Here is a 27,716-nt window from a genome sequence, read left to right as displayed (position 1 = left end):
TAACCTCAAAGCTAACAGCCTTTTTTTTCAAAGGAATTTTTTACAGCCATTTATATCCACTCTGTGTTAGCTTTGCAGGACTGCCACATTTGGCTAGGTTTGCTGCCTAGTCCATAGTAACATAGTACAGCAAAGATTTTAGGTAATTTTCTTCTTTTCCATCCAGCTTTAAGACTAATTCAACCACCAAGTTTCCCTGCAAATGCCATGTTTCAAAAAGCCAGTTTCAATTTTGGCTCATGTAACATATGACATTAAATCTGTATGACTGGTTCTCTTTGATTCCCAGGCCACCTGTTTTCAGGGAGAGGTTCAGACTGAGAAGACAACATGACAGGAGAGTAACAGTTTTCTCACTAGCCCAGACTAATTCATCACATTATAGGAGCTGAAACTACAACATCAGTCAATAGCATTACATATAAGCAAGTTTCACCTGGGGAAACACTAGAAGAGAAACCCCTCTGGTCATACCTGGCTTCTCTTGAATGTGCACAGCTCAGGAAGAACTGCAGAACAGGGCACGAGCTGTGCAGGCAGATCTCAGGCACAGAGCAGCAGGTACAGACCCCCAAACCCCTCTGAGAACACTCTTTTTCCAAAGCAGGTGCTAAGGCCAACCTGCTGGGAACATTTGCCTTCCTCACTTTTGCCAAAGCCCAGCATTGATGTGAATTTTGCTGGCTCTGGCAGAGCTCACACTGCTTCTTTTGTTTCTGAGAGGCAATTGCAGACTGGCTTCAGCCCACAGGATTCCAGGGCCAGCAGCACCCAACTCCCCATCTCTTTCTGGGGATGTGTCCTGGTTCCCTCCCACAGGATATAGGAATGGCACAATCAGACCTCAAGGGAAGCATTAAATGCCCAAAATGCAACTGAGGCTAGTACCACAAGGAGAACACACACACCATGACAAAAAAAGACCAGCCAAGTTAAGGGCAAAGCTGCCATGAAAACAGACAGGGGTCACCTTGTCTCTGTTTCAGCAGGAGCAGGATGGAAAGCTCAGCTGCTGTAAAATCCAGCAGACCTGAACATCTTCCCTCAGAAGTGTGATTTCACCCACCCACTCACCCATTTTTCACATTAGATGTTAGTGATCAATAATGCCAGGCAGTGACACAAAGAAAATTGTTTATTCAGATCAATCTTTTAATCCCATCTTGCCCTTTAAAATAAATTAGCAAATAAACTCTTCCATGAACTATGCTGTAAATCATAATGTGGTCATGGGACAAAAAATTCCCATCAATGAAAAAAAAATCACTTTTTTTGGAACTGGGTTGGTTTCATTGATTTGTTTCTCTCAAAACATGAGGATTCTGCAAAACTTTAATCTGACACAAAAATCAGAATGCAGGAAACAGCAGGTTCTTTCCTCAATCACACATTATTTAAATGTCGATAAAGTAATACCAATACATTAACAAGGGAACTGCTTCTACAAAATCCTGATAAAAACATTCCTGGAAAACATTTTAAAAAATGCTTCAGTTGGTTTTGATGTGTTGTACCAGTCTATTTTACTGGGTTAAGTGGATTTAAGAAAAAAAATTATAAAAAACCCTGACACAGCATTTTGCAGCAGGTTATCTCGATGCACAACAAGCGCTTAGGAATCAAGCCTCAAAACATCCGTGTAAGTCAAGAACTTTACAAGCAGGGAAACTTGCATCAACAGTTAAGTCAGATGTGAAGATCACACAAGGACTCAGTCTTGACTCTTGTGGTGATCACAATATTTTGTAGAGAATGATTTATTATGACAGTGATAATTACTGTTCAGGTTTCCTATTAGTGTTATCTGCTGGAATGTAACCCCTCCTTAAGATGGGATGTTTTTGAGTAGAACAGTCTGATCCACTAGAAAGCTTTTTCAGATTTAACCCATAACTGCAGGTTTTAAAACACTAACCCTATATGGCTCCTCATGCATTTTGATACCAAAAAGGAAGTGCTGCATCACTAAGACTACAAAGTAAGGCTGATGTAGCAATGAGCACCAGCTGTGTCATTAGAGAAGCACAACTCTACAGACCACAGGCTGTATGTCCCTTCTTTTACTCTAGATTTGAGTTCCCCCTTCTGCCTTTTGTTTTTCTTTTACTTGGCTTTAAATTTTGGCTTAGCCAGTTATCACTGCTCCCAGACATCGAATCCCAAGGGACTTGTCTTGCCCTCATCACCAGCAGGTGTCACATTGAAGGATGTGAAGTACCTTTGCTGCCCAGCTCAGGCTGCAGTCCCTGCTCCGCGGTTTTCCGGGGAAAGCCCCGCTCCCCCTTCCCCCTGCTGGGGCACGAGTTAGTGCCAGCACCTTGAGCAACCCCATGCCTGTAGTCTTCTAATTGCACCATCTCTCTCCACAACCAAGAGATGAAAAGTTTCCCCTGACAGCTGCCCACAGCACCAGGCTACCAGGCAGCTGGTCTAACATTTACTAGCTGCTTTCTGTCCCTCTCTCTAATCACAAGATTATTTGTTGATTAATAGTTGTGTGTTTCTGTAAAAGAGAAAAAATGTCTCTCTGTGAAAAAGTTTAAATATATAAAAACACTTCATAAAAATATTTATTATAAAAATTGAATGCCCCATGAGCCTGTAAACGTTGCCTGTAAAATCTTCATTAACTGGAATAATTTGAATTACAGTCATTCAGGCTCTTCTCTGCCCTCTCCAGTAAGATTTTAAGATAGCCAAGAGAAATGCCACTTGTCTTGTACTTTGATCCTCCTGCAACCCGTTTTTCTTCCTTTTTTTTGTTTACAATACAACAGATTGATTTCCCAATGCTGGCAGTTTTCTTTGGAGGCATCATTTGTCTTTGTTTTTAATAGAGTTCAGCATGGCCTGATTCTGAGCCCTTCTTACAGAGTGGGTTTGAGGTCTGACTGGTAACAGGAGCAACACCAGGATGCTTAGAATGTGCATGTGAAAATACACAGACCTGGGAACAAAAGCAGAAAGAATATTATATTTTTGTGGGGAAAAACAGTAATTCTGCAGCCCCAATATGCAGAATTTAGTGCTAAGGAATAAATGCAGGATGTATGAACCTGACCTAGAAAGCACAAAAATATACCCTTGAATTTCACACAGTCTTGGAATATGATGTCTGCTGGCATGGATGAAAATGCTGCTGTGGATGATAATGGGGCAAGGCAACCATCAGCAAACCCTAGAATCCAAAGTCTGACAGCTCAGATAAACCCATCTAATTCAACCCCAGACTTATTCAGCCCATCTCTCTTCTAATATTAGAATTTACAAGGCCAAGTTGTGAAGAAATATCACTCATGGTTCAAAAAGAATTTTAAAAAGTGACAGAAAGAAATAAATTCAACCAAAATGCTGAGACCTGAAATAAATCAAAACACTCAGCTTTTAACCGGAGAAGGTCAGGTAATGACGTTTACAGAAGGCTTGCATTTCTGAAGGTAACTGGTAATTTGGTATGTTTCTAAACATCAAATATTTTTATTTCAAATAATTCAGTATACACAAGTTCAAAGAGAAATAAAAAAATACTTAAACCAAATAGATGAGGTTCTGGCAGCTAGGGGAAGATGATGATTGGGACCAGTATGGTCCAGCTGTTAAACATAGCAATGTACATTTCTGTGGTCTCATCTATGCTTCTTACCATAGTTTTTAATATCCTTGTAAGGTGCTTAAGACCACTGCTTGTGGTGTGAAGTGCTCCAAAAATTCATGCCCTAGTCCAAAAGCATAACATTTCCTTGCTTACAAGTCTCTAAGTTCAAATGTTAACTTTGTTCAAAGTTAACCAGGGCAAAAGTCACTGGGGCAAAATTATTAAGAAATGAAGCTAAGAAAGATCTGGAGAAATTTTTACTCCATCATAAGTTTTCTGTGTTGAAATCAAATGTTTCAAGAAACAGGAATAGAAAATGTTGAAATTCAGCCTCCTGCAAACAGACAGCAGCTATCTTGACTACCAGCTTTGTGTATTTTATGTTGGAGGAGGGAATTGACTTTCTTCTTAACCAAAAGCTGTTACTCTATATTGACAGTAAAATGAAAGAAGAGTAAAGCCATGTAGTCCTGTTTCCCTTTTCTACTTATTTTCTCAATTTTTCTGTTTCAGCTTGGTTTTATTAGAGCACATTCAGTGTACTCTGCAACACCAGTGTTTTCCTTTTTTTAAGGAATCTTATTTTTAAGGAATCTGGGGAAATACTCCCTTTGTAATAAGAGAAGCACACTTTCATAATGAAAAGCACACTGATTTCAAGGAGCACTGCTCTGCCAGGAGCCCTCCATATCTCCTGCTGATCCATCACACCTCCCCTTATACGCACTGAGCAGCTGGAAGCCTGGTCTTTGCTCAGCACCTCCTTCCTACTGCCAACTCACATTATTCTTAACCTCTTCAGCCTTGGCTACTGCTAATGGTTGAGGCCCAGCTGTTTTGGAAATGGAAACCCAATATATGAAATGTCGTGTAAGGACACAGAATGAGAAGAACAACCAAAGTGCTCTGCCTTGGCATTGTTATAATCTCATTACATTACAGGAGTGCAAAAGTCACCTCGTGTACTTTAGCAAGCATCCTGTCTGGGCTACTTTCAAATTTGATGAAATGCTAACTGCCTTTCAGCGTGGTTTGGGTTATTTAACACAAGTCTGTGGCACCCTGGAGAGTAAAGTCAAGGGCAGAGGACTTACTTGTAGAACTTTATGGTGGGCTCCACAGCCAGCATGACGAATGGTGCAACAGTGTAGCACACAGCCAGCTGAGTGACTGCCCAGGTAACCACGTCGTAGGCTATCTTCAGAGGCACTGACGAGAGGAAGTAATGTCTGCAGTTGTTCCTTATCTGCAGGTCAGGAAAAAGTAAGCAGAAAATTATATAAACATTTCTTAGGCAAAGCCACACAGACACACAGCAGTGCATGACTCTGTTTACCATCAGCATTAGTATCACAGGAAGGTTTATTCAGCAGTTACAAAGCACTGGGAGAGGAATACAGACGTTTATGGACTGGCATTTTCAAGATCTCACAGTCATCCAGTGGCAAACAGGGAAGTGGCCTCCAGCTTGTTCTGTCATAACTACAGGTGCAGACTCTCTGATTCTGGATGTCTGGTACAATATTCTTTGGGAGGGAAGCTGTTCGTCCCTCATGACTTTCATTTCTTACTGGTTATTAACAGTAAATCAAAGTTACTTTAAATGAACAAGTAAGTGCTTATACCTACAGGTGTGTGCCATTCCCTAGAGATTTTAAGTTAGTTTCACATCTTTGAAATCCTCATAATTGAGAGGCAAAGCAACCTGCTCTAGTGATACCGGTTAATACTGGTCACTAGTTTAAATCTCCTTTCAGATTAACCTGGTTATTTATCCACAGTCATCTCCAAAAGACAACAGTGGTGCTTCCCAGCCCTGCACAAGTGGCTGGTTCAGCCTGAAAGATCAGCAGTGATAAATTTAACAACAGTGAGACATGAACCCTATTCTGTCTTTGGTTAAAATAAGACCCATAAACACAGATCTCATTTTACTGCATCAGTTGGATCCACACAAATTGTTCAAGTTTGGGCTAATGCAGCTCCTTGTGCAAGACTGGGCCCAGAGTTAATTACAAGCCAGCATACAGGCAACATGACCCAGCAGAAGTCTGGAATCCCACATGACCTTGAATCCCAAGCTAATTTGACTGCATAGACATAGCTGGTGGCACCCCTAACTATACATCCTGAAGCAACATTTCCTCTTGAAGCAACATTTCCTCTGACAGCCAGGGACAGCAGTGCATCATGTCCAGAATTGGTGCTGGTTATAACTGCTGGGTACTTAGCAATTAGCATCTATACAGAACAGGGTTTCAGGGAGCATCAAGCCTGCAAAGGCATGAAAGAGGGCTCACAGCAGGGACAAGCTGCTTGACCATGTGAGGGTGCAGCTGACAGCTGGATAGTGTCTAGCCTTAGAAGAGAACAATGAAAGGTACATACTGCTCTGGCTGCGAGTGTGATAAGGATTCCAGTGAGAAACGTAAAATAATATCCAGGATAGATACCATGCCACAGGGCCGAGAGGATAAATGTTAAAGCCGTAGGGTACCAGGGAGCTCTGTCATAGCAGACACTGCAAAAATGAAAACAAAACAGAAGAGGTTGAACAGTGGCCATTGTGCTTGAAATCCTTCTGTTTCTAAGGTCTTACTCTGTGTTTTCTTAGCTGTCTTATCTTGGTTTAGTCACAGGCTAAGGCATGAGACACTCACCCTTCGTTTAAATGGAGGTTTAGATGGAATGAGGAAGCATGCTTATATGCAAATGAGTTTACAAAGAGTGCCTGAACAAATATTTCTGGTGCTCAAAGCATTTAAATCAATAATGGAATAAAGGGCAGGCAAGACTTTGTTCACCTTTACATCTCTATCTGGAATCATACATTACCCTTCCAAACTCTGATGACAGATCAAGAGCAAGTTGAAAGACAAATAGATGTGACCCCACCCTTCACTCTAGTGACAGAGGTATTTTTAGGCACAGTTATCTGGCAGATGCTGGGAACAACAGGGAGTGCCGTAAACTATTGCAAAACAGGGGATTCCAGCTAACTTTAGCAGCAAAAATCTTACTCCCAAGATGCAAGGATAACAGTTCAAGAAAACAACACCCAGTCTATTTGGCTATCTGAAGTTTAAATCAAATGCTGTGCTCCACAGAAACACGTCAAGATAATACATTTCTTACCAGGAACCATTTAAATAATGAAAAATAGTAGATATTGACTTTTAAGATGTATAGATTTACTTACAATAATTACAATAAATCTGTGCCTGCATTTCAGACACTATGTCGACAGTATGCTGAGCTTTAATCACACCAAAAAGTGAAATGAGTAATGAGACATAGTCCAATCTACAAAATTTGGACTTATGCTAGTATTTATTATACATGCCTTAACAGCCACAGGTTAAAACCAGATCCTCTCAGTGCTATAAGTATCTTCCCCATATCCTAAACAAGAACTGCCTGGCAAGCATCTTAGGGTAACTCCAAACAAGACTACACTGGGGCTCTGAAGATTTTGACCTTATTTCTCATTGACTTTCTGGATCCCAGTGACACAGCAAGGCTCACCTCAGTGTGGGGAACATAACACAGCAAAGTAAAACAGTACAGGAAAGTTAATGGAGGGAAAGAACAAAATGCTATTGCTTTCTATTATGGAAGTTTTGAACAGTTTGTTTATGACTTGCTGCTCATAAATAAAATACGAGCATTTTACACTTGCAGCAATAAAACTTTACAGCACCAAATACCCTTGTATTGCACCAACTATTACAGACACAGGAAACAAAGGAAGAACAAGAGGCTTTATATTTATGAGAGCTACCAAGCATCATTTTTCCAGGCCACGGAGAGCTTTTGGATCTCACAAGCATGTAACTGTTTCATTACTCTTACCGTTTCAGCCAGGCAGCTGTCTGAATGTTCCAGTTTTCAATGTACATTTTAAAACTTGTTGCAGTCTAAGAAAGAAATTCACATGAAATGTTAGCAATGAAGCCTGTAAAATACTACTTGCAATTTAAATTAGTGAGGAGGTACATGTAAAATATTAATACTAGCAGCTAACTTTTATGATGACTGTGCCACAATCCATCATTATACTAATATGACTTGGGAGGGACATTAACTAGGCTGATGGCTCACTGCTAACACTTGGCACTTGCTCTAAAATCTCACTTTGTCTCATATAATTAAATACAGTGTTTGGTTACTTTTCAAATAATGGGCAATCTGAGAAGCTTTCTTGTTTTATATGCTTGGCCTTCCTTTCAGTTCATAAACAGCTTTATTTCTGGAAGAGATATCTTGCCACCCATTATGCAATCTGGACTTCCCTATGGTGGTACTAAAACAAAGTGTTATTTAAAAAAACCCCAAACATTTATTATTATTTTTATTATTATTATTACTATTTAGAGAAAGAAGGGGGAAGACTGAAAAACATGGGCAAAAAAATTAGGACTAAATTTAGAAGTCAATTCTCAGCCCACCGCTAAGCTTGAGAAACCAGAGTGGACTCCAGTATCCTGGGAGAACTACCCATACCTCCTCCTCTGAGCTCCCCCAGCTTTAGGGACTGCTGGACTCTGTTGTTCAGCATCAGTTCCCCTACTGCTGATCAACTTCCCCTCCCAACTCCACCTTGGTCCCTCACCTGCTGGCAGAAACCTCCAAGGACACCCTGGCCAAGTGGGAACATGATTCAGTGACACCACAATATTATGCCATATCAGCTGAAGGCAAGGAATGGAAAAAATGACTGAAAAATGGATTAAGGGCAAGGGCTTCCAAGGGGAATGTGCAAATATCTTTCCACTTCCACACAGAATCCTTAAAGCTAGCATTTCATCCTCTGTATTTAAAGAGTTAAAATGATTAACAATTCCTGCTGCAGCACTGCCACATTTTAATTGCATTACTGCACCACGAGAAGCCAAGAAAAACATAGTTTCTCTTCCAACTAATATTGTCACTCTCTTTTGGCCTCCTTTAAGTTCCCCTGTTACATTACCAAGAGAGGAAGTAGTTGCTGGCTGTCAAAACAAGCACGCTGCCAAGGCTTTCAAGTCCCCCACGTGGGCTTAGCCCCTGTCATGTTTTAAGGCCCACACAACCCCTTCCATGTGCTTATCTTCTCTACAGATCAGATAGTCACATTTAGCAGTCAAGTTCCCAGCTCTGAGGTAATTTTACACATGCAAGTGGCTATACCTGCTGAATATATAGACTGCATCTGTATACACTGTACAATAACACTTCAGCTGCCAGCATTGCTGTTGGCACAAAAAGTGATGGTTCAAGGCTTAGCCAAAGCCATGGTCTCTGTAGCCTCTCTTTTTCTCATTGCAAACATGAAAAAAATCAGACAACACCCTATTTTATGCTCTTGGAAACAATTTCTGATCTCTTGCCCATGTGACCCGTAAAAGAAGTTTTGAGAGGCCATCAGTTCAGTGGGTAGAGAGGAGCAAAGGCTCCTTCATTTGGCTTGACTGAAGAGTACTGGCTGCATTTTACTTTCCTCTTCAAAACAGAAGCTGCCTCAGCCCACCAAAGAATCATCTCCTGCCCCAAAACTGAATCAGATACAGATTCAAGATCTCAGAGTGGTATCTAGGGTGTTGGTGTCATCAAGAAGTGTCGAGCATTTCTGGGCTGTGTATCCTGTACTCATCAAGGACTACACTGAGGACTAATCATGGTTAAAAAAGAAAAAGAGAAAGAATGTTGAAAAACAGGCAATGTATAATGAGACTTCCAATTTTGCCATCTTCAAGGAAGAATTACAGGGGTTATTTCATTTTTGAGAAGAGCTATTACAGTACATTCACTTAGTCACAGATTGTTCAGCAATAAAGCAATCAACTTATTTTTATCTGTGATTACTTTTAAAATCACAACTAGAGAATTACAGAGGGAGGCTTCTCCTATTTCTAAAAAAGAAGCCTTTAGAAAGCAGTTGCAGACACACAAATATTTCCACATCTCACGGGCACTCACAAAATATTCTTCAGGGCAAACAAATTATATGGGTCATCTTTTGCATTAGAGACACAAACATGAATAGTTTTCAAAAGGCTAATGGATCTTAAAAGTATGCAGCAGTCACAAGGAAGCAGTAAGAGATGTTTTGAGCAACAGTGTGGCTCCCAGCATGGTGTTCTAAGGCCAGCACCCACCTAAGCTTTGTGTGCCCCTGTCAGCTCTCACTCAGGTTGCTTGGTTTGTACCTGTTATGTCTCCTACCCTTGCTTTTCTCCATGTACCAGAGGCAGTTCCGCCCTTGCACGTGTCTGTGCCACTTGTGGCAGCCTCTTTCACTACCACCACTCATCTCAACTGGGCTACAAAAGTGAAAGATTGTTAGAAGTAAATAAACAGAACACACCACAGATGGTGAAGAATCATAGCTGCGAACAATTTACTGACCCACTGAGCTCAGCCTCAATCTACCGTAATTGACTGTTCATTTATTAAATATCTGATATCATTATTTTTAGCCCTCACAAAACTATTTAGAAGTACAACCTGAATACAGAGCATGAGGTAGCCTGTGAGACAGATCCATTTTATCTGTCCAACAGATAAAATACAAAACCTCTTCATGCTAAAGAGGAGCAGCCTGGTAGCATAGATTTCCTTTCAGTAAAGCCTTTACCCATTACCATGCTCATTTCTGTATAATTATGCCAATGCAGCCACTCCTTTATCTCACCTCAATGTTCCAGATATTCAAATTGGACAACAGGTCCCAGCGGAAAGTGCCTTTCTCATCAACTCCACTGAATCCATAACCAGCTGCATTATTGACTGCATCTGCTGCAATGTCAAAGCAAAACAGGTCAAAATCAGACTGCTGGAAGAGACATGTTTTCTTACAAGTCAGTATGGCACTAAACAAACATTCAAGCCAGCTTTGTAGGATTTAGCAACCTCTCTTCCTAGGAGAAGCTTCTTCTTTGCAAAAGGGCATTACTATAAGACTACACAATAGTAATTTCCTCAAGAGGAAAGACTAGCTACTCCTTGTGCAGAAGAAAGAAAATAATAAAAAAACAACTAATATAAATCACTTTTCCTATTATTTGGCCTTTATTATCATCCAAGACAGATATTACTATAAAATGAATGAGCAATTTTCTCAAAAGGGAATCTGGATGTCACAGCATTTTCCAGAATTCAAAAAAAAAACTTAATATCTCAAAGACATGCTTATTATTTCCATTAAGAGTTCCAACGTGGCTATGTTAATTAAGACTGTCATTCAGAATTCTACAGACAAAGCCTTTTCCTAATCCTCTTGCCGAGTGCCTCATAAAGTGCCTCAACATCTCTATGAACCAAATATTGAGTAACTTCAGTTACACATGTAGCTACCTTAAAGCAAGTAAAATCTTGGATAAGAGTAGGCATTACACACTGATGCACTCTTGTCAACCACCTCCTCTCTCAAAGTGCCTGGGAATCACCTCATCACTGGGTCTCAAGATTCTGATTTCAATGTGCCCCTGCTAGAAATACCTACTTGGAGTACTAAGAAAACAGAAGGGAGAATTCATTATTGTCTCCGGATCACTAGTGTTGCAGCCAACACTGAGGATCATAGCAAAAAAAAAACGGGAAGCGCAAATACAGGTTAGGCTTTTCCTTCCAGGTCATTTACAAAATACAAGCCTGGTTATTCTTTAAAAAGGTCAGCATTTCTTCCCCAAGATTTTACTTTGTAAATGCTGTGAGTACAGGCACAAGCTCATGGAGAAGCCCTAGTGCACAAAACTAGGGAGGAAACCTAACTACAAGCAACAAGAGTAACAATAAATAAATAAACAAGCAACCTTCTCTAACCTGAAACTTTCTGTTTTGTTTTCCACTTTCCTAAATGAGAGAGATTTTATCGATGAAAAGAAAGCTCTCCATGTTTTTAATTTTCTCCCTGTTTAAAAAACACTCAAACAATGAACAACAACCCTGCCTGAAGCTGGCCCAGAGGATTCTGCCCAGTCTCAGAGACTGGAGCTGCACATAACCATCCTCCCAAAGCAGTGCACTCCTGGATTTACTCCTCCTTGCTCCAAGGGTAGCAGGGACAAAATAATTAGTGTTTCTCGGCCAAAACCAAGAAAGCAGGAATCATGGGATGAGCAATAATTATATAGCATCCCCCTTGGCCATTTGCTTCCCAGGCTGCTGTCTGCAGAGCACGGTGTGAAGCACAGGAAAGTCGCAACTGTGTGCCCTCAAGCTGCTCACGAACAGGAATCCTCTCAAGCTCCGCCGAGCTTCGCTTCCCTGCAGCCTGCAACAGCTCGGGCTGTGCATGGCTTTCACAGCTCCTTGCTTGGAGGCACTCGGACCCAAAGTGGTTTCAGTGACAGCTGGGAGTTCGGTTTGCAGCCGTGTTCCCAGAACTATGCCAGCGAGAAGCCGAATTTTCTTTCCATGGATCTGGGTGGTGCAGCTCCCACACAATAGCGCTCCTGTCCTGTCCTGAGGACAGGAAGCATTTCTCGGCCCGTTTCAGCAGGGCTTTTGTAATGCCCTGGGCCATGCCACCGGGAGCAAAACTGGGAAAGGATAAAAAAAGGATAAAGTGCCTGCTGTTCTGCTGCCTGGATTTGGGATGTGAATAGATGAGGCCTCACCCTCCGCTATGCAATGCATACTTTTCTGCTAACTGCCTCATTTGTAAGGCGTTTCTAGAGCCTCTGCAGCCTGCTCTTGTCACAAATGCAAGTTCAGTTTATCTCTTTAATAATGGCCTTCCAGTTAACTATAATGCCAGAAAAAATGGAGGCAACAATTTAACATTGAAAAGTAAGTTTGTGAGCAAGCCATTCTTTATCTCAAAGCCTTTCCCATCCCACACAAGCCAGTCCTGGCTGCCTTCCCTGAATCTGACAGTTTTATTCCCAGCAGTTTAATCACAGCCTTGCAATGAATCTCCCTGGCTATTTCCAGCTCAGTGACACCCTGCTCAGCCTCAAGGTATGCGCATTCCTTGCTGGACTTCCAGGATCTCCCCTACACACAATGTCTTGTAATACTAGCAAAAAAATCCAGGAGATTTTCAGCTTGGCCTGAAGGATTTGACTCCTCACACATAGATGGTGAAACATGACTTGTAAAAGATGAAGGTAAAATGCAAAAATATTATTTTGACCACCAGTCTGACTGGCTCTTAAAAAAATTTGCTTCCCTCTTCAGTTACTTTTTCTCTCCCTTTTCCTTGCAGACATTTTGGTCCTTCCCAACACTTCCTTTGCTCTCCACAGTTCTCCAATTTTTTCTCTGGACTGCTCAAAGCCAAGGTGTATACAGGACCCCACTGTGCTTTAGAGGCAAGGCCTAGCATCAGCCTCCCAACAAGCACAGGATCCACTGCCTAAAGGAACACATCTCCCACATGAGCTACAGGTCTAGGGACAATTTTATTTCCCCCCCCCCCCCATCCCAGCTTTCAGACCACCTCCCCCCATTTAGGAACTTATTTGCTACACACAAAAGTACATAATGTAGCCAGACTTACCCAACGTCCATGCAAAATAATACTTTGGTTTTGCTGCCTGTGTTACAACATACAGGTAACCAAGTCTTGACAAGAAGGGAGTTTTATCAAGAAATTCGTTATCAATAATATATGCCATAGGAAAGTTCTTGGTAAGTGTCAAGAATAAAATGAGAGATACTAGTGTGATACACAGTTTGTACATCACTGCTCCCTAAAAAGCACAAACAATGAAACATGCATTAGAAACATTTGTTTAAGGGAAAGAACAAGGCACTGCTCATGACATACAAAAACAATGGGCTTCAAGAACCATTAAAGTTACCAGTGACAAAGTAGATGCTAATTAATTTAGAAGAGGTGACCAAGAGAAGGCCAGAGTCACAGCTCTAGTTTAATTTGGTTTACTGAACTACCTGTAGATAGGTAGGACAATCACAAGTCAAAGTCAGTGAGGAACTTCATGACAGACTCTACATCAGTGTGCGGAGATTCTAAAATGGGAAAGGAAGCAAATCAAGCCCTACAGTGGAAAGCAGAAATCTTCTCTAAATGTACTGTCTCCTCCTGGAACTAAAGACTGGATTCCTCCTGGAAGCAAAAATCACCAATATCTCCTCAATTTCTGTGCAACAGTAGGTCTTATTACCCAGCTACCACCCAGAAGACTTGCTAAAAAATCACTTGTCCAAAAAGCATTGTGTTGTTACAGCACACTTGTACCCACAATACAGGGTATGTGCTCTGCCACACATTTTCTATTCTAGCTCCCTAGCTTCCTACACACCATTACTGACAATCATTGCAGTACTTCAAAGCTTGTTTGCAAATACACACCATGGGTAAACCCTTCTTGATCCAGCTGTAATTAAAAAGTAATCTGGCACTTGGATACCATGTGAAAATTGACTCATGTTCTCAAAAGGCTAATAAAAAATGAAATATACTATTAAAACAACCATGTATTTTGTTTATCCTTTTGACTTTTGATCTATTTTTATATATTCTCCATATTCTGGAATAAAGTAATGTGAAAATTTTTTTTAATGCAGATTTCAATACTCTCTCCTGACTTGCATCCTCCACAATATAGACCTTATTCTGACCTCAGTCAGACTAATGTAAATCAGAACTGACACCACTAGGGTCAGTAGAACGACAGCTGTGTGCAACAGGAATCATTATACAAAAGCACATGCTCAGCTTCAGAGGAGACATTCTGCACACACACAAAGTTACACTTTCAGTGTCACCTTAAGAGAGAAAATCTGGACCTCATGCTGTGCTATCCTGCTTTACAAAAAGGCTATTTTCTAAGAATATTTTAAGTAATGTTAAAAAAATATATAAAACCAGATCAGTGTTAAAACTAGGTGAAAAAATTACCTCTTGAGTCCTCTTAAAGTGTATTCTTGCAAAGCACCTGGACAGGTTACAGTTTCTGATTATCAGTGATTCATGTACTTCTAACATCTCCCGCACTGTGGGGGAGATTTGACTTTTTTTTGTTTTTCTGACATTTCCTCTTCTGTCTGGAGCTGAACTGCAACTTGTCATTGTCAGAACCTGCAGCCCATTCCCATTGTTGCACAAAGAACACCCATTAACAACTGACCCTTTTTTGCATGCCAAATCCATTTGGCAAATTCGCCAGCCCCTTCACCCCTGACCTTGTGATAAAAGCAGCAGCCACTGGCAGAAAAAAACTCACTGTAACCTTTACTGGCAAGATAACCCAAAACTGGTTTTTCTTCTTAGCTTTTAATTATGAGAATCATGTACAAAGCTGTAATTTCCTGCCCCCTGCAATCAATCTTTGTCATTTTAAAACTTACAGTTGGAGAAGGATCAGGAAGTCTGTCATAACCCTTCTGCTTCCAGTTCACTTCTAACAGTTTCATGTGCACATGCCTCCCTTCAATGAAGGCAATATAGTCCTTGTAATTGCTGCAAGGCCCTGCTATGATGCTCATAAAATTGAGGAGATAACTTAAATACTCCAGTAAAGAAGGTCTTGACCTGTGAAAAATCAGCCACACACAACAGAACAAATTAAAAAAAAAAAAAAAAAAAACCAAAACAGGGTAAAACATATCAAAAGCTTTCACCAACGTTTTTTGTCGCACTGTCTGCCTCAGTCCTAACCTCACTCCTACCCGTTTCCCCCCAGCTGAAAGCTCTCTAGGTCTGTTCTGGGGAAGATAAAACACAGCCTGTCATATTCTGGTGATGTCTGGTAGATGGCAGTCAGAGCAAAGGTAAGTCAAAGTGCTTAAACTACAGGTGAACTAATGCTAGTGATTTTAAAAGTTGTAATCTTAGAAACTTTTTAGCTAAAAACAGTAATAAATTTGTCCATTTTGGACAGGTCAGCAGTACCAGGAGTGAGAAGCTGGTTATTGGTTTTGGACATCTGTCCAGGATATCAGGGACCATACTGCCTTGTTATAGAAACCACAAGGCAGGGAGTCTCTAAAACCAGGGCTCGCAGTCCTGGGAGGAGCTTTTACCCTCCCTTCAGTTCAGCCTTTCAAAAAATGGGAAGTGTCACGTGAGACATACAGGAAGAGAAGCACTCTCTCCTACTGTTCAAATAAAGGAAGTAATTGCCTGTATTGCATCATGAACAGGAAAAGGAACTAAGGAGGGGGGGGGGGCGGGGGGGAACATATTAATTGAAAGATGGCTGAAGATGAAAGTCATATTAATTTTTTTCCATTTTGCAAGTGCATACTCCACAAGTTCCTTCTGGTGCTGTACATTTGATGTAAAATTAAGAAGATCCACTACTTTTGCTACAGATCATTACAATGCAAAGGCCTCTCAGCAATAGTGTAATTCATAAATTGTTAGGCTCAAGGTTTTTATGTGGCAGAAAATGCCATCATCTAAACTGTGCACTGTGTTCTGCACTGCATTAGAGTGAGTGCTCTCCACAAATGTCCTAATTGTTACCATTCAAGTAAACATGGAGGCCTCAGATGAGAACACAAACTTGGGCACAGTGCTTGAGGGCTCTCCTGCCCAAGACACAGATGGACACGCATAACCAAAACACACTTAAAATTCTTTAAGACTAGAACAAATCTCTAGCAGAAAAACTAAGCAACAGTTAAACATTTTCTGTTGCCTACTTCTATTCTGAAGTGGAATTAGTTTGAATAAACAGTTAGATTAGCAAGGGTTTTCTGCATTCACCCTAGTGGTAATTGTGGATGTTAGTGCCTGAATGGTATGTTCTCTGGTGAAAGCATTTCACAGAAAGATGGAGCAAACAATTGGGGTAAGAGTCATCTTTCTGTCCTGCAAAAACAGGTCCATGGTGTGGGCTTCCTAGCTCTACAGTAAGATTAAAAATAAAGTCAGTTTCAACTTGGGTTCTGCACATGGTTGGGTGGGGAGACATGAGCAATGCACAAAGGAATGTACAGAGGATGAGTGAGAAACAAAAACAGACCAAGAACAGGAGGGAAGACAAAAGGCTGTATTACCAAAGGGGATTTAAAACTCTTCAGTTATGACTTGCCTGCAACTGACACTTTAACTATTGGCATCTTCTTTTCTATTATGAACTCATCTACTGTACAAGAAAAAAAACCAAGCGTGTTTAGTGAGAATTTGACTAGGATTAAGGGCCAAGTGCAGTTAGAAATTATGCTGTGAGCTTTAAAAATAGACACTATGGGGTCACAGCTACCTACAAGCGTTTTGCTTTTCAAGAAATGACTCCCTTACTTTCTGAAGTACATAGGCAGATTTTCTGATGGCTGAATCTTCTGCCTTGGAAATTAAGGAAATAATTTCCTTGGCCATAACAAACATATCATGGTGAAAAATAGTTATGGTTCTAAGAGTAATTCCGTAACGTTAATTCTTCATTGAAAACAAAAACAAAACAAAAACAAAGCAAAAAAAAAAAAAACCCCAACAACAACAAAACACTTACAAATTCAACTCCATGTTGCATTTTTATTGAGAGACAAACTAGGAAAAAAAGGGTGCTCAAAGAAGTGCTCTCTCCATATGAAAAATTAGAAGTTACATAACGCGGAGACCTAGGAGTATTAACATTATGGAGGGAGACCAAAAAAAATAAAATCCAGCATTCAGAAATTATGGCAAAGGAAAGTGGCACTTGAACTGTCAGACTCAAACCAAAATGGATTTTTACTATGCAGTGGATTGTTGACAGGGGAGGAGTAATTACTTGGAAAAATAGCGCATCACAGATCAGATGAAGATAACAGCCAACAAGTCTGTATAGTATAGTCTTTGCCTGAATTTAAAAGAGTTAATACAGCAAATACTTGTTCTGTTGCACGTGGAGTATATATTTAAGTATAATTATGAGACATTGCCAAGTACTTCAGTGCTTTACTGACCAGCACATGTGATAAAGGCAGAGGTCCTGAACTGAAGAAAAAAAAAGGAATATGAGAGAGAAGGTATGTTTGTTTTAAGGAGGGTAATGAAAGCAGCCTTACAAAGAAAAAACATCGCAAGCAAATAGAAAAAGCATGTAGGATTTTGGTGTCTCATGGACTGGAAAGTAGCAGGAAACATTTCTATGGCTGGACCACTATGTTGTCCCTGACACTGTAATGAAAACAAAAAAGAAACCCAAACAAAATAACAAATAACGAACAACCTAAACAGTCAACTTCTTTGGCAGAAATTAGACACAAATCACTCAGATAATTACATCCTTACTTTACAGCAAGCCGATTTTGCTCAGCAGTGAGTTCCTCAGCTTGTCGCCCTATTCCTGGAAAGAAAAGACACATTACACCTTTCCTAAAGACAAACAGTAAAAGCTATTCCCAAAGGCTTATGCTTGCACCCCACAAATAAATTTCTAAGGCCATAATTTCAATTTTTTTTTTGTCGCAGGTGGTTTTAATACATCTCAATCCCTAACTTCTATGCCAAGTTCTACTGTACCTCTTTACCCAGTTCCTTACCTCATTCCCCCTTTCTCACCCTGGCTACACTGTCAGGAAGAGCAGCCATAGCATTCCCACACACACACAATGGAAGTGGCAATGCCACCAACTGGCTGCAACCCCCAACAGCCTCTACAAACTGTCCTGGGCTAGAAAAACCTCTGTTGCCAGAAGCTGCTGGCTCATTTAAGCACAAGCCTCCCGCTGGCTCCTTGGTGAGAAATGGAGCATTTCACAGCAGGAGGAGTGGGCAGGGGAAGGCAAACAGGCACTCAGGGAACAGAAGCTCCACTGGTGTGAACGAGCAGCCGAGCTTCCTGCTGCTGGAGCAAGCCTAAACATCCACATCAGCAATAATCTGGAATTGTACAAGGTCCAGACTGGAAGGGTGACCTGCTGTTGAGTGCACAAGACCTTTGGGGCCAGAGGTAACGCACAGATTCAATGTCCCAAGAAAATGATGGAAAAACCTTGTATCATGGCCAGTGGTAAACAAATACTGTTTATAGCACATACCTCAAACCCTTCAGTCTAGAGCTTTAGCTGCACATACTGCAGGGAATCCCACTGGCTTCAGCAGAACTACACAGGATGAGTCTCAGCACGTGGTGTGGAGCATGTGCACAGCTCCATGTGCACAGGCCCAGAAGATCAGGGGCTTGGCACCAATTGACACTCCTGTTCTAAACATACTGGCCATAATTACCAATACAGACACAGGACCCACATCCTAAAACGGCTGCTGATAAGCTGCTCATTTCCATTCTTTCTCTACTGTTTCAGTTTGTAAATACTGGGAGGGCCTGAATTTCAGAGAAACAATTAGCACTTAATTACTTAAAGGACTGGGTATTTTGTTTGTCTGTTTCCATTTACAGACAGCTGTGTTAAATTTTTACAAATACAAATTTGCCACTGATGCTTGAACTGAAAGCTGCCTTCATTTGATCAACTGCTCCATATATGGATGTTTGCAATGTAATGAGCCTTTTCCACCATCATTAATCTCTAGGAATTCTGGTCTGTTTAGAATGTTTCTGCCTCTGCTGTTGTCTTTTTCCTTTCTGTCTGGTCGTTTACCTTCAGCATCCTAGCTGTGTACCTTGGCTGCACATTGCTGTGGAATTACAGCAATACCAGAGCTGACTCAACTTACAGAAGCAGATAAGCCTCAGTAACTAGAATGCCAACAACATGGTCAATTAGCCAAGCTTCCAGCTGTATCTATTATACCCAGATAAAAGCATTAGATTCACTTGTCCAAACCTGGCTTGCAAACAATGTCAGACCCTCGTGTGCCATCACCTAAATCCTTGCTCACAACAACTCTATAGCAAGGCACTTATTCAGTCACCCACAACTTGTAAGGCAGTGGGCCTCAGACCATCAGAAATTTGCACTGCAACATCAGTAGGCACGAGCAATAATGCTACTGATGACAAGTGACATTTTTAGCCTTTGCACTATAGTAGACACAGGCGTTTTACTGGGAAATAATAGTGCTCTTTGTCACAGCACAGCACAAGACTGAAGACAATGTTATTTTGCTTGCAACTGTGATTCTCTCTGCACTGGGGAAAAGCTACTGAATTCTATCTCTCACAACTCATGGAGTATATTACCACTGCATATATCAGTGCTAGTGTATTTTTTGCTAAATTAACATTAATGACTGAGTGTATGTATCATCAGCTCTTGACTTCTGAGAATCTGTAACAGCTTCAGAGAACTTAATGGAGATGCACTGTAGCATCTAAACAGGAGATATTGGCACTAGCTAAAATCCAAATTGGGCCCCAAGGAAGTAGAATACCCAAAGGGGAAAACAGTTGTCTCTGATATTGCAAAGACAGTTTGATCCTAAAAACTGATCAAAACTTTAAGTTTCTCATTTTTCCCCCATAAAGCATTTTTCTTCTTCACTTAGAACAACTCACTGCACTACATTCATTTACTCCATAAATCAACCATAGAATTCACTGGTACATAAAGGCTGTCTTCAGGACAGAGATTCCTCTTCTTACCATCATGTAGCTGGCATGCAAGTGTTGTGATCTTCTGTGTTATTATCATCAGCGGACTATAACAAAGACAGAAACAGCAGTTACGTGTCTTGCAATACAAATTATTCCCAATTTTCTCACTGAATATGCCTTTAAAAGGCATAACTGTATTAGCAACAAGTGGAAAACATCCAATTAAAGCTGAAGGAGGCACTCAGGCATAAGACAATTGCCTGGGTTCAAAACAACCCCACAGTAACTTGCACTGGAATTTTTAATTGCTAAGTGCACACAAAGCCTTATTTTATATCTCCCTATCGTGCAGCAGTGCAAATTGTAGTTCAGAAGAAATCACACCACCAGGAAACACCAGCTTCTGCAGCCCACTGAACTTCTTTTCAGGCAAAGACGAAATCGAAGCCCCATACAATGCAACACTAGAATACAGCAGTGCTGCTGTAACCCAACTCTGGCTCTTCTTACTGTTTGTTACTCTCCTATTGTCTGTCTCCTCAGTGCCCTAAAAAATGTTGACTCTGCAGATACAGATGCTTATTTCCCCACATGAATAGCTCTATCAATTAGGACTGTGTGCAAATACCAGAATAGCTGTCAGCACAGCAGTTTCCCACTTGGTTATTGACCATGCATCTGTGTTGTGAACAGCCTGTAGAAGATACACCATCTAACTGGGAGTGTATGGGCATGTGGAATCTGGAGCCCCTGGAAAAAGGAGCTGGTTGTACCTAAGCCAGCCTTCCAGCCACCCAGCAGCTCTGGTGCCAACTGAACATGCCATATAGAAATAGCCACTACTCCCAGTAGGGCCACTCATACTTCCCATATCCAGCTTTACAGAGCTTCTTGGCACTGAAGGCAGATGTGAGCTGCTGCAGCTAAGAAACGGGGGAAAAGACTAAACTCAGCTTGGTGGCATCAGGAGCTGGTTCCCACAAGGAAAAGGACACAGCCAAGTGTATTTAGAGGAAGGTAAGAGGAAAGATGGGAGGAAAGCCATGGGGACAGCTGACCAGTTCCTCCATTGTCTGTGGCACCCTAAACATGAAACCTGGCACTGAACATCTGCAATCTGGAAGGACCCATGGCAGGCAAAACAAGGGATGAGCACCCCCTCACACTGCTTCTCCCCATCTCTCTGCCACGGGAGACAGCAGCACAGGGTGCCCAGATCTCTCACAACCACAATAGCCACAAGATGGGAATGAGTGATGAGGATACACCACTATTTTAAAAGCCTTAGTTGTGATGAATGTATGTAAAACCAGTCCCACAAAAGAGATCTGTCTTCACTGAGGATTAATACAATGGGTTGTTTCTCCATTTGAGAATAAATTAACAACATTAACCAGATGGAGGCTTCTGTTTGAACACAAATGATATCTTCAACCTGGAAATGAAAACTTGAGTTTGTACACATTTATTTAACTATTTACACAGTTTGACCGGTATATGGAACTTTTTTAAGAGACATAGATGATTGTGCCAAACATTACAGCTGTTCATTTTAACTACTGTAATATATTTTCTGGAACACAATTAAAGAAAAATGTTGAGGATGGTTGGTTTTCTTTTTTTTTTGTTCCAGCACTGTGTTTGTCTCACAGATTTCTCAAGGTAAAGGAAAGTGGAACTTACATTCAGTGATGTCTCTGTCTAAAGTCAAATACTTATGTCCTACAGAGATTTTCAAGAGATTCGGGATCATCCTTAACTAAATGAACCTACTGCTTACAATCAAATGTTAACCCAATGGCTAAGATAAACTGTTTACAACCTGATTATCCCACTAATATAAATCAAACAGATTCTCAAGATAATTCATAGGCTGAGCATGGTAAACACACAAATACTGGAAAAAGACATTCTTTCATTTTAAGTGGTCTTTTTTTTAACACTTAATATGGTTGATTTTTTCCAAAAGTCCACAAGCAATTCTGTATTTTCTACCCAAGACCAGAACATGCAATATCAGCCAATTACTTAATCAGAAACTGCTTTTATCATTTCAGAAGTACCTACTTGAACTGCCAATGAAAAAAAGTTTGCACAAAAAATTCAGAATAGGCTTAAATATACACAAAACTTGAATACAATTGTAACAGAGGGGTTTGTACAGCAGCTTTTCTTGGGTCACCTAGACCACTGATAGTAGTCAATGAATGGATGAATTCAACAATGACTGTTCACCTTCCAGCAATATTGTCATACAGTCATTCTAAATTTTATTCCAATTAAGCTTTCAAGAAAAGTGATTTATAAGCTGTTTTTACCATTATCTTCAACATCCTGTTTCTCAAAGTAGATTTTCCCAGACAAAATTTAGCTTTGCTTTCAAAGATACATAAATCCTAATCCTTTAAGCATATGAAAAGGCAGATTTTTTAATCCTTAAGAGAGAGAGAGGCTGTCACTGAATCAAGGAGTTTTACTGCAATAAACAAAAATTTTTATTTTGAAAGTGTTTGACCATTTTAGCTTTATGGGGGAACATTATGACTTGTTTCAAATTGCTTCAATTTGTTGCATATGTTTCTTATGGCAAGGACTTCACACCATTATTGAAGTGGGTAACTTTAAACCTCAGGCTCTGAGCCAAAACCGTATGACTTCAAGTGTCTAAATTTAGACACTTGTCTTAGACAAGGCCCCCATGGTAAACCAGAGAGAACCAAAATGCAAACAATCCGAGGGCAGCAGGAGTAAAGCCTGCACTGAAGTCATACTACATATAAACACAGAGGAGAGAGGCTCTCCTCATCTATATTAGGAAGTCATTGCCTCATTGATGGCACATTGTAAGCCAAGAGAACAAGTCAGCCTTTCCTGCACTTTCATCAAAAAAGACGGACAGTCTTTCTCCCTCAAATCTCCCAGCTCCAGAGGAGACAAGAAATGACAAAAGTGACATGTCTGTCAGGGTGAGTGGGAAGGAGGTATCATTAGATACCTCCTGCTCTCCCTCCTGACATCATCATGTTACATGTCCTATGTATTTTCCAGAGCGGCTGGAAAGTGGCCCAGCAGAAAAGAACCCAGGGGATGCTGGTCAACAGCCAGCTGAACAAGAGCCAGTGTGTGCCCAGGTGGCCAAGAAGGCCAATGGCATCCTGGTCTGTATCAGGAATAGCATGGTCAGCAGGACCAGAGCAGTGATTGTCCCTCTGTACTCAGCTCCAGTGAGGCCACACCTCCAATCCTGTGCTCAGTTCAATTCAGAGGACATTGAGGGGCTGCAGAATGTCCAGAGAAGGCCAATGGAGCTGTGGAAGGGTCTGAAGCATAAGTCCAAAGATGAGTGACTGAGGGAGCTGGGATTGTTAAGTTTGATAAAATGAGACTTGAGGGGACCTTATCACTCTCTACAACTGCCTGAGGGTGTAGCCAGGTGGGAGTTGGTCTCTTCTTTTGAGCTGCACCAGAAGAGGTTTAGGTTAGACATCCAAGGAAATATTTTACAGAAAGAGTGATTTAGACATTGGAATGGACTTTCCAGGGAGGTGTTGGAGTCACTGTCCCTGGAGGTATTTAAGGAAGGACTGGATGCGGCATTCAGTGCCATGGTCTAGTTGACATGGTAGTGATTGGTCATAAATTGGATTTGACAATCTCAGAGGTCTTTTTCCAATCTAAATGTTTCTGTAATCTCTTTTCTACCCTACTCAGGAAGGTGGAAAACTACAGTAGAGTGGCAATGGGATGACACACACTAAATCTTTCACGAGATCAGTGTCAGGTATCAGCCAACATCTCACACAAAGGGTAAGCAATGTTTCAGGTGAACAAGGAGCATCTTCCTCCCTCCTCTTCTCCTGCCCACTATTCCCCTCTGACTTGATCTCAGGGGGACCATATCTGTGCTGCAGCAAAAGTCACAGCACAACAAAATAATGGCATTACTGGAACTCTCTCTTAAGGGCAGGGAGGAGGGAGGGAAGAATCATAAACTCCTAAACATATGAGTTTTGATTATTAAAACTTTTAAATACCAGAGTATGAAATTGCCATTTCTATTCAGCCTCTCAGGCAAGCTGTAACTTAAAACAGCAATAAAACATTGAGTAAGTTAATACATTAAATACAGCACCATATCACATATAGTCAACTGTTTCCAACATGGTACTATTTTAACCTTTAGACACTACTGGAAAAAGTCAAGAGTGCTAAAAATAAGAAGGGAAGTTAACAAAACTATAAAACTCCCAATCTCTTTTCTTACTCTCAAATTTTGCGATGCACAGGTTTTTGGAGGGGAGCAATTAGGTTGAATTCAAAAAGAAAATCTACACTTGCACTTACAGATGAAGCACAAAGACTTATCCTTAGGAAGGAAGCATTTGAAATAAAACACATTTAGAAGCCTAAGCAACTTGCAATCCATCACATTTGAACACCTACTGATTGCTTTGTAGCCACATGCTGAGTGGTGATTCCACACCCTCTCCTCCTGTCCTATTAAGCAGTACAGGTACAAACTACCACAGAAACACAGAATCTGATTTATGTGTGGTGTGATTTCACCTCCCTTCCCATGTTTTATGTATTGGTTATGAGTTTAATCTTAGGTTGTATCTGTGCAGTACCTCCTACACACAAACCATAGTGGTCAACTTTTAATTAAAAAAAAAAAAAAAGAAATCAAGAAATTGACCCAGGGACAATTTTATTTTTCAAGGCATCTAATATAAGGTAAAGATAGCTTTGGGTTTTTGTTTACCTCACATTAGATGCCTTTAAAAATAACACAAGACTAAGATGGAACCGTTTACAGAGAATGCTCAATAGAGGGGTTTACTCCTCTAATAAACCTTCCAAATGGAAACCTATCAGTTAATATAATTTTTAAATCCAGCTTGCCCCAAGGCAATAAATTTGCCAGAAGTGACAAAATGGAAGGCCAGTGGAAGTACAGATGTTTTGTTTGTAGGCCACTGTGGGGGTCCTCACTGCATCACAGGCTGGCTCCTGCACAGAGCAACTTTCACTGCTTACAAGAGAAAAGACATTTTCCAAGCATAGTCTGCTTGACCTTAGGTAATCCCGTGGAGAAGTCTGGCACACGCTCGCTAGAAATAGTTTCCACTGACCTGATTTCACTAAGAGAGGAGGTGGAGTCAAAAGGCTCATAGCAGACAAGACTCCAGAGCAGCAAATATGTATTTCAGGGTTACCTCTGCAGCACTGAAGCCATGACAAGTTCACACAGTCACACCCTACTGTGACAGTAACCATTGCTGACAAGGGGATGGCCAAGCTGGCAGTGAGCTCATACTTTTGCTTTCAACAGTAAAAGGAAGAGGTACTGAAGTACATCAGAGGAAAAACACTTCACTAAACACACTTGCCACCTCCTAAGCAAGTTAGAATTTCCTTCATGTGATGTGTTGCCTTTGTGTGTGTCTGTGTGTGAGAGCTCCAAGCAGTATTTCTTAAGCCTTCATGGTAGAAGCATTTCACTTAAAAGAGTGTTTACTTCTGGAGAAGTGTCCAGGGATGTACTAGATGCATGGAGCTCTCTAGTAGTGATTGCCTGCTTGAATTCTGCCTAGTTCCCACACAGCAGTTCTTGCAGGGCTCCTGTGACTCCAATGGTAAGTGATCTCACGGCTGTTTCCAGTGGGCAAGCACCCAGCCAGGCAGTAAAGCAGCAAGCAGGCATGGAAAACAGACTGACCCCCCCTTACTCACCCTGCACCTGCACTGCTGCACTGCCTCTGGGGACCAGCTGCACACCAAGGTTCCCCAGCGCTGCAGGAACAGACACTGCAGCAATGTACTGCATGTCATACATTTAGAAGACAAGAAAATAAAAATAACCAGCTGAAATTGCAGGACCAGACAACATTTCTGCTCTGTGTTTTCACATGGTAACATCTATCTTTGCTTTCATCAGCAAATGTATTTCCTTTGCAAAAAACAGCTGCTGTACTTTTATTCCTTCCTTTTGTGGTTGAAACAAGAAGCCACTGAGAGAGGAAAATCCAGCAACAAAGCACTAACCACCCAGCAAAACTTCACTGCCTGAAGTGACACTTGTTACTGAAGCATCTGCTTATATATATGGCTTTTTGAGAGGGCTCTCTCAACGATCATTCCTTTCTAGGGGGTTTGCTGAGAATGCTGCTGCTGCTGCTCTGCATTTGGGATAGAGTGAACACAAAGGTGGTGTCTGGGCAGTGATGTCCACCAAAGCACTTGTGTAAGAGCTACAGATTTGACACATGTGGAGAGGAAAACTGCTCAGGCCTCCCACATACTTCAGCTATGGTCACTCTAAGACCAACAGAAGATTGAAAACTGTGCCAGTGTGTGTGGTGATCTTCACAAACCGAGTTTCTCTTCTGTAAGGGATGGCAGTAAGAATCATAGAATCATTAAGACCAGAAAAGACCTTTAGGAACACGGAGTCCAACAGTTAACTCAGCACTGCCATCTTCACCACTTAACCATGTCCCCAGGTGCCATAACTGCATCATTTTTGAGCACTTCTAGGGATGGTGACTCCACCACTTCCCTGAGCAGCTTGTTCCAATGCTTGGAAACACTTTCTGTGAAGAAACTCTTCCTAAAATCCAATCTAAACCTCTCCTGGCATAACCTGAGGCCATTTCCTCTTGTCCTGTCACTTGCTTTATGGGAGAAGTGACTTACCCCAGCCTTGCTACAGCCTCCTTTCAAGTAGTTGTAAAGAGTGATAAGGTCCCTCCAGTTCTCCAGGCTAAACAACCCCAAATCTCTCAGCCACTACTCAAATATGAAAGAAACTCCCATATGCACAATCATTCTCTGACATTTCACTGAATAACCTGCAATATTAGGGAATTTTGCTCAGACACTGCAAGAATTCAAAGAGGAAACTAAAAAGCTCTACAGCCCTAATCAAGCAAAGGATTGAAACAGACACAAGTTCCATACCTTCTGAATTTTATCTGGATGATCATGTGCATCTGGTCATGAAGCTTGCTAGACTGAAACCCTATCTATTACTACTTTCCAAAAATTATAATCGAGATTCCTTATTTTAAACTAATTTTCCTTAAAGCTATCATATTGCTATACTCAAGCTGAGCCTGTGATACAAAGGGAAAAAACACAAATTCTATGATATTATTACGGTTTTTATGAAGTTGTATAGGCAAGCAACTTACCAGCATAATCCTCTTAGCATAAAGAAGAAGAAATAAGAGAGAGAAAGAGTTAGGATTTAGTTTTTCCAGGTACAATGTACAAATGTCATGGCAAACCAAGCAAAATAAAACATGCATGTTTCTCTCAAAGATTGATTTAAATTAAGGAGGAAGCACAGGATTCAGTTATTGTATAATTGGCGTTCAAAACAAATAGGATTTTTGAGGAAGTGCTAAAGGGACAATTCCTAAATTACATCATCACTTATTTGAGAAATAATAGAACTGAAAGAAATTTGATAAAATATATACACTTTTTAAAAAGTAATTAAAATTGAAGTGCAGTAAGCTGGAAATTGTTTTCCTTAAAACCTGGCAGTAGTTTAAAAAAAAAAACACGAGTTTTTCCTTAAGTATTATGCAATACATGAAAAACTCCTAAATCAAGAAATAGCTGCAAGCAGCTTGAATACAGTGGGACTCAGTGACCTTCCCTTTTCAGGAGTAAGAATTAACTAATCACCAGCAGGTAAGGAGTCCCTTATTTCTTATTCTGTAACCTGGAAG

General features: G+C 40.9%; 1 protein-coding gene across 3 annotated transcripts in view; it reads right to left on the bottom strand.

Moving 5' to 3' along the window:
- Positions 1-1,117: 1,117 nt before the first annotated feature.
- The window catches only part of MBOAT1 (membrane bound glycerophospholipid O-acyltransferase 1), a 56,910-nt gene continuing 30,311 nt past the window's right edge, over positions 1,118-27,716 (bottom strand). Inside the window, exons 5-14 of one of the 3 annotated variants that reach the window (XM_071451071.1) lie at positions 27,171-27,182; positions 20,026-20,081; positions 17,769-17,823; positions 14,894-15,077; positions 13,080-13,272; positions 10,269-10,372; positions 7,448-7,512; positions 6,049-6,116; positions 4,690-4,841; positions 1,118-2,947 (exon numbers count right to left, since the gene is read on the bottom strand). In XM_071451071.1, the coding sequence (XP_071307172.1) occupies positions 2,831-2,947; positions 4,690-4,841; positions 6,049-6,116; positions 7,448-7,512; positions 10,269-10,372; positions 13,080-13,272; positions 14,894-15,077; positions 17,769-17,823; positions 20,026-20,081; positions 27,171-27,182 (1,006 nt within the window). In that variant the 3' untranslated portion in view covers positions 1,118-2,830. Of the gene's footprint in view, positions 2,948-4,689; positions 4,842-5,983; positions 6,117-7,447; positions 7,513-10,268; positions 10,373-13,079; positions 13,273-14,893; positions 15,078-17,768; positions 17,824-20,025; positions 20,082-27,170; positions 27,183-27,716 lie in introns of all 3 variants that reach the window. The other 2 variants (XM_071451052.1, XM_071451062.1) reach the window with 2 other exon arrangements.

This window comes from Agelaius tricolor, unplaced genomic scaffold (genome assembly GCF_023055355.1).
Source record: "Agelaius tricolor isolate 1412-34295 unplaced genomic scaffold, bAgeTri1.0.p SCAF_2, whole genome shotgun sequence".
NCBI classification, from domain to species: domain Eukaryota; kingdom Metazoa; phylum Chordata; class Aves; order Passeriformes; family Icteridae; genus Agelaius; species Agelaius tricolor.
This window is presented reverse-complemented; position numbering and strand designations above follow the sequence as displayed.